Source organism: Mustela nivalis, assembly GCF_964662115.1.
Source record: "Mustela nivalis genome assembly, chromosome: 5".
Taxonomy (NCBI): Eukaryota; Metazoa; Chordata; class Mammalia; order Carnivora; family Mustelidae; genus Mustela; species Mustela nivalis.
The window spans coordinates 1,802,741-1,815,457 of record NC_139024.1 but is presented as its reverse complement, the minus strand read 5'-3'; the positions used below and the strand labels follow the sequence as shown (position 1 = coordinate 1,815,457).

The 12,717-nt window shown below is 45.4% G+C and overlaps 1 protein-coding gene across 26 annotated transcripts in view; it reads left to right on the top strand.

The window, feature by feature from the left end:
• The window catches only part of AFDN (afadin, adherens junction formation factor), a 127,279-nt gene that overhangs the window by 18,637 nt on the left and 95,925 nt on the right, over positions 1 to 12,717 (top strand). For 25 of the 26 annotated variants that reach the window (XR_014311717.1, XM_082730458.1, XM_082730449.1 and 22 more), the window contains exon 2: positions 10,567 to 10,762. Coding sequence is in view for 25 of the 26 variants with exons in the window: in XM_082730458.1 (XP_082586584.1) it covers positions 10,567 to 10,762 (196 nt within the window). In the remaining variant the exon portion in view is untranslated. Of the gene's footprint in view, positions 1 to 7,037; positions 7,061 to 10,566; positions 10,763 to 12,717 lie in introns of those variants that run through there. The other variant, XM_082730451.1, reaches the window with a different exon arrangement.

Here is a 12,717-nt window from a genome sequence, read left to right as displayed (position 1 = left end):
CTTTTTCACACTGACTCACAGAAATTCTTTGTAAAATCTGAATTCTGATTTTTCGTACATTATGTATTTTAGAAATATGTTGATGTTATGGTTTCTCATTTTTTTTACAATTTTTTTTACATTTTTAGATTTTTTTACATTTTTTCTCATTTTGTTTTACAGTGTTTTCTGTCACAGATTTCAAAACTTTTCAAGTAGAGTTGGGTGTATCTTTTTTTAAGTTTTATACTTTTTCTTGTTTGATGCATACATTCCGTGTTTTACTCTGAAAGTTTTACAGTGGCTTTTTACAGTTAGATGTGTGGTTCCCTTGGGATCTCTCTGCAATATGGTTGTGTACTTCTCCCTCACCCCCGTGTAGTGGGGGCCGCAGTGCTGGGCATTCTGGGGCCACCCAGTACACCTGGTTTTCTGGCTTTTCTTCTTGGAGTTTTCTTTCTTTTTATAAACTCAGTGGTATACTTAAGAGAAGGTTTATTTTGTATTATGTGTCATATAAGGTGATGGTTCCTGAATGTTTAGTGTACCGTCATGCTAGAACTGGGAGTTTTACAGTCTATTTATTTTTTTAAAGATTTTATTTATTGGGCGCCTGGGTGGCTCAGTGGGTTAAGCCGCTGCCTTCAGCTCAGGTCATGATCTCAGGGCTCTGGGATCGAGTCCCGCATCGGGCTCTCTGCTCAGCAGGGAGCCTGCTTCCTCCTCTCTCTCTCTCTGCCTGCCTCTCTGCCTACTTGTGATCACTCTCTGTCAAATAAATAAATAAAATCTTAAAAAAAAAAAAAGATTTTATTTATTTATTGACAGAGAGTGATCACAAGTGGGCAGAGAGGCAGGCAGAGAGAGGAGGAAGCAGACTCCCCGCTGAGCAGAGAGCCCAATGCAGGGCTCGATCCCAGAACCCTGAGACCATGACCTGAGCTGAAGGCAGAGGCTTAAACCAGCGAGCCAACCAGGCACACCCCCCCCCCCAGTCTTATTTTTATACAACGGGGTAAGTAAGAGGCAGTGTTGCTTCGTGATTGAAAAGTGTGGCCTCCTGTTTCAAAATTGCTTCAGTAGGAATTCTGGCCCACGGTATTAGCTGTGCCATCAGGGTCAAGTGAGTTGGTCTTTCTCAGACCCAGTTCCTCCTTTGTGGGGCAGGAGAGCGGTAGGAACGGCCTCTAGGGTTGCGGTTGGCGCTGAAGGAGAGAGCGCCTGGGGAGCTCTCATGCCAGCACTGCGTTTGGCTACGGAAGTTTTTAGGAGGGATACCCAGATGTGGTAGATGCTCTTGGGTCTGTGTTGTGTTGTCATTACCGTTATTCGTGTTTCGTTTTTCCTTTCCCTTCCTCGTTTTGTTTGCTGTAGCAGAACGTCTTCCTTGTTCGTCTCGGGGCAGAAATTTAGATCCGTCTGCCTGTCTTAATGTCACTTGACATCATTTTTGGGCAGAGGAGGCTTCCAGCAGCATGAGGAGGTATGACAGTGTATGTTTCAGGTTGACTCTGTGTTCAGTATCTTAAGTTGAAACAAAAGCTCTTATTTGTCACTGTTTGTTACTGTGTGTGCCCTCACATCCAGACGCAGTAGCCTCACCCGCAGACGTCCTCTCAAGTCCGCTGTCGTTAGCAGCGGAATTTCGTGTGGAAGAACACATTGATTTGTAGGTTTTCGTTTCACAGAACGTTACACTCACCCTATTTCTGTATCTGTGAGGTTGTGTCTATGCCATTGTGCTAATTACCTGAGGACTTTATTCCACAGTGTGCTTTCTGTCGTCTGTGTGTGCGTGCATTAGCTCGGGCTGTTTACCAGTTGGCAGGAGCCGGGCGAGGAGGTGAGAGTACTCTGGGGAGAGTGTTCAGTGACATTAAGATGCGTCTGTCCGGCGACCGCCTCTCTCCGTGCTAATTCTCTTCCGCAGTTTTTGTTCAGAAGGCGCCTCACTTGACCTGTGAGCTGTCCTCGGCGTGGCTCTGCCCTACATAGAGGTTCTGTGTTCCTTTTCTAAACTAGTGCTCTTAAAAATCCTCCTTAGCGACAGAACTCCTTTTCAAGGTCCCTGTGCCGACTTACGCACCTCACCTGTTTGTTTTTCTCTTGCCTGGTCCTAAGTGGCGTTCCAGTCTGCTGGGGTCATTGGCTAAGGCAGAGGGAGACGGCAAGTCAGGTGGGAAGGTCCTGCTTGGCACTGACTGCACGGTTCAGGAGCATTCCTGATACCAAGGGGGAGAGTACCGGCCATGTGCCTGGCGAGCGCAGAGCCTCCCTGACCAGAGGGCTTGTCGAGTTTGTGAAGTTCCTGCTGTAAGACCACCCTAGTCCATGTCACTTCTGCTGCATCGGCGGTCCCACGATGAGTTAGTTTCTAACTCTTTCTTTTCTCCTCTGTCCCAGCCCCCTCTGGGTATTTTGCGTAGGACATAGAGGACGAACCACAGCCTGTATTTTAGGGTCGTACTAATGCGGTTCTACCATAGAGCTTGGAGGATATTTTTAATTTAGGAAGGTTGCGTGAAGTTTGTTTGTTTTTTTTAATCAAAGTAGGTTGAATTATGAATTCAGTTTTTAGTCTGCTGTGCTACTAGAGGAGAAAGATTCGGATGGCAGCATTTTGATTATAGGAAGCTTCTTTGAATCAGTCAGCAGAGAATTTACTTCGGTGTGCGAGCTACTGTAAGTGCGGGACATGACCGTCCGCTTGCTTGTGTGTACAGCTGCTGTGGTGCGCTACCTTTGCTCAGCTTTAGAAGGTCCTTCTTAGTTACTTATTTTGTTCTGTTGTTTTTTTTTTTTCTGGGAGAGAGAACATGTAAGCAGGGGCATGTAAGAGGGAGAGAGAGAATCTCCAAGCAGATTCCCCACTGAGTGGGGCGCCTGATGTGGGGCTCCATCCCATGGCCCTGGGACCGTGAGCTGAGCTGAAGCCAGGAGGCAGGCACCTCGCTGACAGAGCCAACCACGTGCCCTGAAACTCCTTTTTAACATTTTATGTACTTGAAAAAGAATCTCAGTACAGATTTAAGAAGCAGGTTACAAAAACACATTTTCTAATTTTATATTCTTGGCTTTTCTTTTTGATCTTATCCCACTGTGATATTGAGGACAGAGGTCAGGAATTCTGTGTATGTGGATTTGGTTCTAGTCAGATCCTTGGAAACTTTTGGATATTGAGCTTCAAAAGCAATTTATAAGTGTTGTAAAGTGTCAGTTTTATTCTATAAAGTTAACTATTTCACATTTTTCAGTTACTTTTCTTATGGGCTCCATTGTTTTTGCTTTTGTATTTTGTTTTGCTAGAGATGGGATTCGGGGCCTTTCAGACCCATGGTCACGTGTGAGCCGTTGCGAGAGAGCAACGTCAGTGCCTCATTCGTAGCGGCTGCTTCTAGATACCGCAGGGGTGTGTTGACCCCACACGCGGTGGGACAGAGTCGCCTCTCCATTTTGTAGGCAGGGAACCGGAGAGCTCAGGCATCTCGCCCGGAGCCCAGTGAGCGTTCAGTGAAAACACCGGAGTCCCAGCGAACGTCTGCCCGTTTCCAAGGCCCTGCCTCCCTCCCTTCCCGCACACCTGCTGCTTGCTCAGCGCGGGCCGCTGACACGTAGCTTCTGGTGTTACTTCATTCTCTTCTTAGAGAATCCAGCTCCTTGAATTTTTTTCTAAAGCATCTGTATTTTTATGAAAATAGATTTATTTCATTAATAATAAGTTTGTAATTATAATTTATTTTTATATTAAACACTTTAAATAAGGAAATTAAATAGATGAAACTCCTTTATATTCATCTCCATGACTTAAAAATTTTCAAGATTTATTGTTCTTTTTTTGTTTCTTAAGATTTTATTTATTTGAAACAGAGTAAGTGAGAGAGAGCACGGGCAGGGGGTGGAGGAGCTGCAGGCAGAGGGAGAAGCAGGCTCCCTGCTCCCAGGACCCTGGGATCATGACCTGAGCCCATGGCACATGCTTAACTAAGTGAACCACCCAGGTGCCCCCAAAATTACTTTAATTATTGTGTTTTAATGTAATTGTTTCTTTTGTAATCTTTTGTATTTTATTTAATGCATTTAAAATTTTTATTCTGAGAACAGATTGATGGGCTTTGCTAGACTTCCAAAGAATCTTCAGCAAAGTTGATTTTAACCTCAGATTGGTGGCATTTAGGGTTGTTTTTGTATATCTGTTATGTAAATACATTTAAAGATTACACTGAAATATACACCGAAATATAGACATAGTCTTTGATCATGAATGTGATGATCGCTCTCCTGTCAGGTGGTTCAGTATATTGTCTAACTGATCTTGTTTCAGTCCGCAGTACGTGTATGTGTGGTAGCTATTGGAGACTTAAAAATTCTAAGAGTTCCCTCGGGAAAACCTTCACTTTTTGACGCCTCCCCCTGACCCCCCATGATGTGGACTTAGGAACTGGGTAGATTACTGATTCCGTTAGGGTCTCGCAGCGGAATGCAGGTTTAGCTCGTGGTGACGGTTGGCAGAGTCCAGGCTCGCGAGTGTTAGCCATGGGGGCAGCCGAAGGTAAGAAATCCCTGCCGGCAGCACCGCTGAGCGTCTCAGATAGCAGGGGGCCCTCCTGGTTCTCGCAGCCGTGTGCTCTCCACTGGGTGACGGCGCATTTATAGTGTGTGAAGGTGTGTGTGCACCGGATGGGTTTTTGTTAAGAGTTTGTAAAATGGGAGATGTGCTTTGTTGTTCTTGAGGGTGTGTGTGTGTGTGTGTGTGTGTTTTGATCCAGAAAACTTGCTTTCCACCTGAAAGATAACTTTTCCCCTAGTTCAGTAAACTTGGTTTTTCTCATCTTTGCTGAACTGGCATCAAGGTGTTAGAGGTAAAGTAGTTGGCTCACACTTGAACAGGGGGACACTGTGGCGTGTAACAGATTACAAATTTATTTTCAGACAAAAGATATTTGAATTATTTTATTATAAACATATGACTGCGGGATCAGAGAGGCGTGCTCTCACATGAGTGTATGCCCATTAGCGTTCCTGCCCTCAGAGCAGTGGTGCCCTGTGGAAGTCCTTTCTCACAGAAGAGGAAACAGATTCTGCAACATTTCTGGGCATGAAGCAGACCCCCCCCACCCCCCCACTGAGCAGCCCTATGTGGGGCTCAATGCCAGGACCCTGAGATCATGCCCTGAGCCGAGGGTAGACACTTAACCCACTGAGCCACCCAGGTGCCCCAAGAGGAAACTCTTAATCTGTACTCTGTAGTTATCTGAAGGGTGTTCAGTATAAAACAAACCCATTTACTTAATTTTTACAGAAACCTTGTAAGGTACCATTTACAGGGTGCTGTAATTAGTGCCATTAGAAACAGAACGGGGGCGCCGGCCCGGCTCTGTGGGCAGAGCCTACAACTCTCCGTCTTGGGTTGTTAGAGCCCAACATTGGGTGCAGACATGACTTAGAATCTTTTAAACAGAAAAGAAAAAGGGTGAATAAGCAAAGAAAAAAGAGACAAACTGACTCTTTTTTTTTTTTTTTTTTTTAAGATTTTACTTATTTATTTGTATTTGACAAAGAGAGGGATCACAAGTAGGCAGAGAGGCAGGCAGAGAGAGAGAGAGAGAGGGAGAAGCAGACTCCCTGCTGAGCAGAGAGCCCGATGCGGGACTTGATCCCAGGACCCTGAGATCATGACCTGAGCCGAAGGCAGCAGCTTAACCCACTGAGCCACCCAGGCACCCAACAAACTCACTCTTAATACAGAGAACAAACTGGTGGTTGGGGGGTTGGGTGAACCAGGTGAGGGGTTAAGAGGACACGTGCGGTGGTGAGCGCCAAGATCGCTGTAGTTGAGCTGTTCTGTTCCCCACCTGAAACTGACGTAGCACTGGATGGGAATTAGACGTGATAAGAAATACATAAATAATATTTTAAAAAGAAAACGTCGGGTTTCTTAGGAGCCCCCCCCCCCCCATAGGAATGGGGAGTAGGCCGGAAGGACAGGGAAAGGGCCGCCTTGGGAATGAAGGGCATGGGAGGAGTAAGCATGAGCCTGGCCAGGACGTCGTTTTACAGTTGTTACTTATTTTAAGCTTTCCTGAAATGCATATAATTTTAAAGAGTATCCTTGAAGTTCTGGTGTTTAAGAAACAGTGTTCATGTAAGTAAGATTCCAAAAACCCATATTCAAGTATTTTTTCTATCTTCTACCTAAATTATTAACACTCAGATGGCTCTTGTCTAGTTGATCAATTTATGTACTAATAATGTGTGTGTGTTTTGAGGCACAGCCGTAATTTTTCTTAACATTTGCTCCTATTTTTGGAAGCACCAGCGTTAGGAATGAATTTTCTGTGTGTAATAAAGCAGTGTGTTCTGTCGGCGGCCCTTTTCCCCGCGGGGAGTCGGATGACTACCCATTACAGTCAGCGTTGCTTTGCTGCGGGCTAGAAGTGGCTTCACACGAGTGCTGGTCACACTGAGGAGGATGGACTAGCCCTGTCCGCCGATTGGCTTTAGAGCCAGTGCTTCTGAGTACTTTGGGCAAAAGGAGATTTAGGATTGCCCTGGTGAGTTTTTACTGGTTTGGGGAGGGTGACTTAATGATCAGTTTCATTGATTAAGATATTGGTAACATACTTCAAAGTGGATCTCCACCTTTAACCCTTAGTTCTTTGCATTGACTCTCTAGTAACTGATACAGCCTTCTGCGGTTTGGGGTTGTCGTTGCTTTTGGTTTGTTCTTTCTGATAAATATTAAAATAGTTTTGTTTCTGAGTTGTCATTAAGTCTAGCCCAAGTAGTGTTCCATTTCCATTGTAATAATCCTTGTGGTGATATTTCTCAGGGAGAAGTTTATACAAAGGTAAGTATATACCTTTAGGGAAGAAAGAAACTTGTTTTCCTGTCAGGAAAAAATAACCTGTAAAGAAAGGAAAACAAACAGGTGATACATTGTATCTTCTGCCTCTAGATTACTGCCCTTGGCACATGGTGGCTGCCTGAGCTAACCCCGGTGTACCCCAGTTACTGGCCTGCCTGCTCCAAACACAAGTTTCTTCCTGAAAATATGCTGCTAGCAAGTGGGCAGTACATTTAGGTATTGGAGGACCTGCAACAGTGTATTTTAATTTTAAATATTGTTGTCTTTTGGGTAGTTTGTGTAAGGACTTTGTTAAGGAAGCATTGGTCTTCGTACAGTTATAAATGTTAGCCTGTCATTGAAACTTCATGGCTGCTTATTACAGATTTAAAGTTTTGTCCCAGAGTCCTTATCAGTTCAGAACAGACAAACCACAGCTGGAAGAATCGGATATTGTTATTGGAAGTTTTGACTCAAATTTGTTGTTACTTTTATGTGCGAAGCAATGTACTAGAGACTGAGGGAGGGCCTAGAGCAATGAATCAGAGGCCCCTCAGGAAAGCTTCTGTCTAGTGGGAGTGCTGCTGGCTCGTTCTTTATATAGTTTACTCCGCAAAACAAGCTTATTTGTATTTTATAATCAAGGAAATTGGAGCTCACATGCATATCAGAGCACTCACTCAAAGACACAGCTATTAAGTTGAAATGCCAACTCATTTCTGCCCTGCTGCAAACTCCAGGTGTCCCTCGCACCTCGCAGCGTGCAGGCTCACAGGCTAATAGAGCAATTCATCAGGCACCGCGCACCGTGTGAGCCTCGCCTCCGATCACAGAGTGAGCTTTGAGATGCTTGTATCCGGATGCCAGATCTGTCTAGGTAGGGGTTGTGGCAAGTTATTGACCCCTCTGAGTGTCAGAATTCTTTCTCTTCACTGTTTTTCTGGAACCCCTCTTCTACGTGTTGTAAAGAAACGGAAGACATTCATACCCATCTTCCTCTAGAAGATGAAGCTTCTGGAAGGAGGGTTAGGGCATGGTGGTGCAAGAGTTGCGGTTTCAGGGGACAGCTCATGCTGTCTGTGTCTCAGCCCTGCTCCTTGGCAAGCTGTCTGGTCTGAGTTCAGACGTAAAACCTCTGTGGACCTTGTTTTGTAGCCCCTGTAAAGTTGGGATGATAACAGCACCTAATTCATGTTCGAGGAATTAAATGCTGAACTCTTAGTATCTGGTACACAGTAGCTCTTAATATATGTTAGTTATTATTAGTTATAGTTATATTTTAACTAATATATATTAGTTATTATTACAGTTGGTTTGATCTTTGGGGTTCAGGAACTTGATTTTATCAATCTTCTCAGGTCTGATAAAATTCTGTGGACTTAGTCACACACGCCAAACTTATTTTTTGAATAATTAAACAGTGCTAATGTATTAATTTATTCAGGTGTTATTCTAGTAATAGCAATACTCAGGTATTCTGTGTGATAATGAGGTAACCAGGCAAAGTAAGTTAATATTTATTGACATTTATCTAGTGCAAATGAAATCAAAGGTAGTTTTAGTAGGCTGCTTTATTTAGGCTCGCTGTAGAACCTGGAGATTTGTTTTTTTAAAAACATCAACAGAAATACTATTTCTCTGTAGACATGCTGCTGTTGCTTGCTGGATCTCTACCCTTGGATTTGTTCCTTTTTTTCCTTTTATCTCAACATTTTATGTGAGATCAGTAGCAAAACCACATTAATAACGGAGATTTTGTATTTGTAGTTTCCTCTTAAAAACAGTAGTAATCTGGGGCGCCTGGGTGGCTCAGTGGGTTAAGCCGCTGCCTTCGGCTCAGGTCATGATCTCGGGGTCCTGGGATTGAGTCCCGCATCGGGCTCTCTGCTCAGCAAGGAGTCTGCTTCCCTCTCTCTCTCTCTGCCTACCTCTCCATCTACTTGTGATCTCTCTCTGTTAAATAAATAAATAAAATCTTAAAAAAAAAAAAAGTAGTAATCTGTACATAAGGCATTTTCATGAGGGCGGTTGAGGGGTCTCCTCTTTTCCATGCTTGCGGTACCAGATTCATTCTTGATGGTTTCCTCTGTGTTCTTGCCCAGTTGGGCGTTCGCTCCCCGATCTTTGACGTCTGGTAGCGTGGAGGTGTTCGTGGGCAGTTACCAGAGAAAGTGGTGCTATCTTGTCTAAGCGCACCTGGCTTCGTTGTGCCGCAAATGATGGAAGATTACTGTGTTAGCAAAATGAGCAAGTGCGAGGCTACTTTGCCTTTTTGGTTTAACTTCATCTATGAAGCATGAGGCATGGGAGGAGCCAGGGTAGTTTTTCCAATTAATGTTTGAGAGACTGTTAGTGTAATCTAAAGATGATTTCAGAACAGTAGTGGTGATGATAGCGTCAGAATTCTGGGATCGAAGTAGGACTCCCATAGAGACCTAAATTTATTCAACTAAATGTGTAGAATAATTCTTGTTTCCTCCTGTGCCGTCTTAGGATAGCCTGAAGGGGGGTGGGTAGGAAGAGTGTAACCTGAAGTGGAAACGTTTGGATGATGAGAGGGATAGGCCAGGGGACCGGTGAGGGGAGAGGGCCAGCCGGCAGAGGAGAGCTGGGGAAGCTCTGCAGGGGAAAGCGTTCAGACAGCTCTGGGCATTGAAGAAGTATAGGACGTACTTGGCACGCAGGAGCTGTTGTTGATACCAGGAATGTTGTGCTTAAGTGCTGGTCACAGTGGTATGGTGCCGTGCTGACATGCACGGTCACAGCTCAGCGGCGTCTCACGGTGCTGGTCGCAGTGGTACGGTGCTGATCACAGTGGTATGGTGCCGTGCTGACATGCACGGTCACAGCTCAGCGGCGTCTCACGGTGCTGGTCGCAGTGGTACGGTGCTGATCACAGTGGTATGGTGCTGTGCTGACATGCATGGTCACAGTTCAAGGGCGTCTTCCAAGGTTTTGTTACTTCATGGAGGTCCAGGGTTGCCAGAGTAAAAGACAAACCTCCCAAAAGGAGGTTGTTTGACTTTCTTTGCCACCTGACCTGAGCTGTACAAAGACACAGTTTATAGGATTTTTGAGAGACCAGAGCAGGGCTGTTAGTACCCATTTTGCTAACTGATAAAGCTTTTTCAGTGTCACCCCCATAATTAGTGGCCCTATTTCAACCCACGATCTGTGCTTCAATGGGGTGTGTGTATGTGTGTGTGTGTTTTCTTTTTACACACATGTTAACTTATCCTGTATTTCCCTGGGGCAGTGGGAAGTGGATAGGACAGACTGCCTAGTGATCTGACAGGGTCGAGCAAGTATAGTAAAGCTTTGGGGTTAGAAATATATGTCAGTGTTTCATTTTCTGCTTTACTTTTCATATGGTTTATACAGATAGCCGCATTTTACTATTCCATAACTATTATAGTTATTAGGTCATAATTATTAGTGAAGAATCAGCAAATAGATTGGGAGGAATTCGAGAAAAACTTAACTTGTGATGGGCTTTGAGCCCGTAGGACGGTCGTTGCCAGGAGTAACGGGAAGGATTGACATCATCTGACTTGCTTTGAATGAGACTGTGGCTGGATCTGTGGTGTCTGTTGAAGGCGGACGACTGGTTGGGCTCGCGTGGCGGGCGGTGGGTGGGAGGAACCCATGAGCCTGCGGCCCTCCGTCGCACTGGGGGCAGTGAGGGTGGCCGAGGAGTTTAGAATGTTATTTTTCCAAAATCATATCTTTTTATTTTCTTTTAGGATTTGGAATTCCATGGAGTGATGAGATTTTATTTTCAAGATAAAGCTGCTGGAAACTTTGCAACGAAATGCATTCGGGTGTCTAGTACTGCTACCACCCAGGATGTGATCGAGACGCTGGCGGAGAAATTCCGGCCGGACATGCGGATGCTGTCGTCCCCCAAGTACTCCCTCTATGAAGTGCACGTCAGTGGAGGTCTGTGCACACACTTAGGGGACTGGTGGGGTCTCTCCAGATCCCCGACGCGCGTTGGTCCGTGGGGCGGTCCAGTCACAGCCTACTTTCCTGCGGGGGCTTCTCTTTCTGGAGGGGCAGGCACAGTGTGGCGTGTCTGCGAAATGTCCGTGTGAGACCCCGCGGGAAGGTGGTGTTCAGGTGCTGGGTCAGCAGGGATATGTTAGTGTGGTGTGTCCTCATTAAAATCTCGGCAGCCCGAGGTGTTGCCCGCGCACCGATGATGCAGGGCGCTGCTTGCTTCTGGAGCCGTGGTTCTTAGAACTCTTACGTGCAGATTATATATAATATGACACTTAATTTTAACCCCATTAGACGTTATGTGAGTATAAGTCATCAGTCTTACAAAAATGAGTATTTTCTAATGTGAGGCAGTATATTTTCATTATTCTTTGGGGATGATTAGGGCATCTTGAGGAAATTGTCTTAGGTAGTAATTTCTCCTTGTTTTTAGTTAAGTCTAAAGTTTCTGAAAATATGCTAAGTATCTATATCAAGCAGCAATTTTAAGTTAGACTGATTAGAAATGTGAAAATCTCTAAAAGTTTTATGAGTCCTTCGGAAGTATGGAGTCACCTATAAAAAAGGCAGCTCTCGGGGCGCCTGGGTGGCTCAGTGGGTTGGGCCGCTGCCTTCAGCTCAGGTCATGGTCTCAGGGTCCTGGGATCGAGTCCCACGTGGGGCTCTCTGCTCAGCACGGGCCTGCTTCCCTTCCTCTCTCTCTGCCTGCCTCTCTGCCTGCTTGTGATCTCTGTCTGTCAGATAAATAGATAAAATCTTTAAAAAAAAAAAAAAAAGGCAGCTCTCAGTGAGCACGTGGAAGATCCCCTTCCATCCAGACCGGAATGTGGCGCCTGTTCGGGCCCGTCCCCGAGCCCTGAGCACTCTTTGGGCATCAGTTGTCTCAGCGTCGGAATCACAGTTTCCTTTGTACGTGCGGAATGCGGGGACACTTTCATACTGTGTGCAGTTGGGTACGGCCACACACTCTTTTCTCCAGTAGGATGTCAGGTGGCTCAGGCTCACTTACTACTCTGGTGACGTCATGAGGACGTCGCACATGCAGACGGTGCCAAAGCTAGATCTCAGCAGAGGGTACTTTGCTCTGGATGGTTTTTCTGAGGTTGAGTTTTTCCTTTACCTTGGAATCCTTATTACCAGGTTATCGAGAAGAAAATAACTCACTTTTAGACCTTTTTGGGTTTTTACTTTTTGGTCATTTGAAAGCCACCAAATGAAGTGTTTGGGATAATACGTAAGATTGAAATTTGAGATCTAAAAATAGAATGATTTTGATGAAGTTTCTTTTAAATTTCCTTTAATTAAAAAGTAAACTGTCTTACTTGTAAGGGGGTGCGTGCCCAATAAAGGTGTCTGGAGAAGGCAGGGAAGCCGTCCTCGCCCAGAGGTGAGCGGCTGGGACAGGCTGACTCTGTCCCTGTCCCAGTGGGCTGCACCTGTGCCTCCCGTGCAGGGAGAGCTGTCGTGTGCTTGTTCTCAGTTTTCAGATCAGGGAGCCCATAGGGTGTCTGTGATTTTCAGTGGCACCTGTGGGTCAAAGGAAATACTTAACATTTCATTTTACTGAGTAGTTCAGTTCAGACAAGTTAATAAGTATTCGTGCTCTAACAACAACTTGATAGATGTTTGAAAAATTGTGCACATAAAATGCAGGGAAGACTAAAATTTTCATCCCTGATGGGCTTGTGTGTCCTCATTTCCTGACCGTGTGGGTCTGGGGCAGCACTGCTGGTTTTGTCCAGCACCACGGATCTCTTGCTTTGACCCTGCCGTGGCGCTAGCAGAGGGGACGAGGCGGTCTGGTGTGGACGAGGGGCTGCCTGCTGCAAGCAGTGCCTACAGTGCCCACCCAGTGCATCTCGTTTCCCTGATGTTTCCGCGGGCCCCTTGCCTCC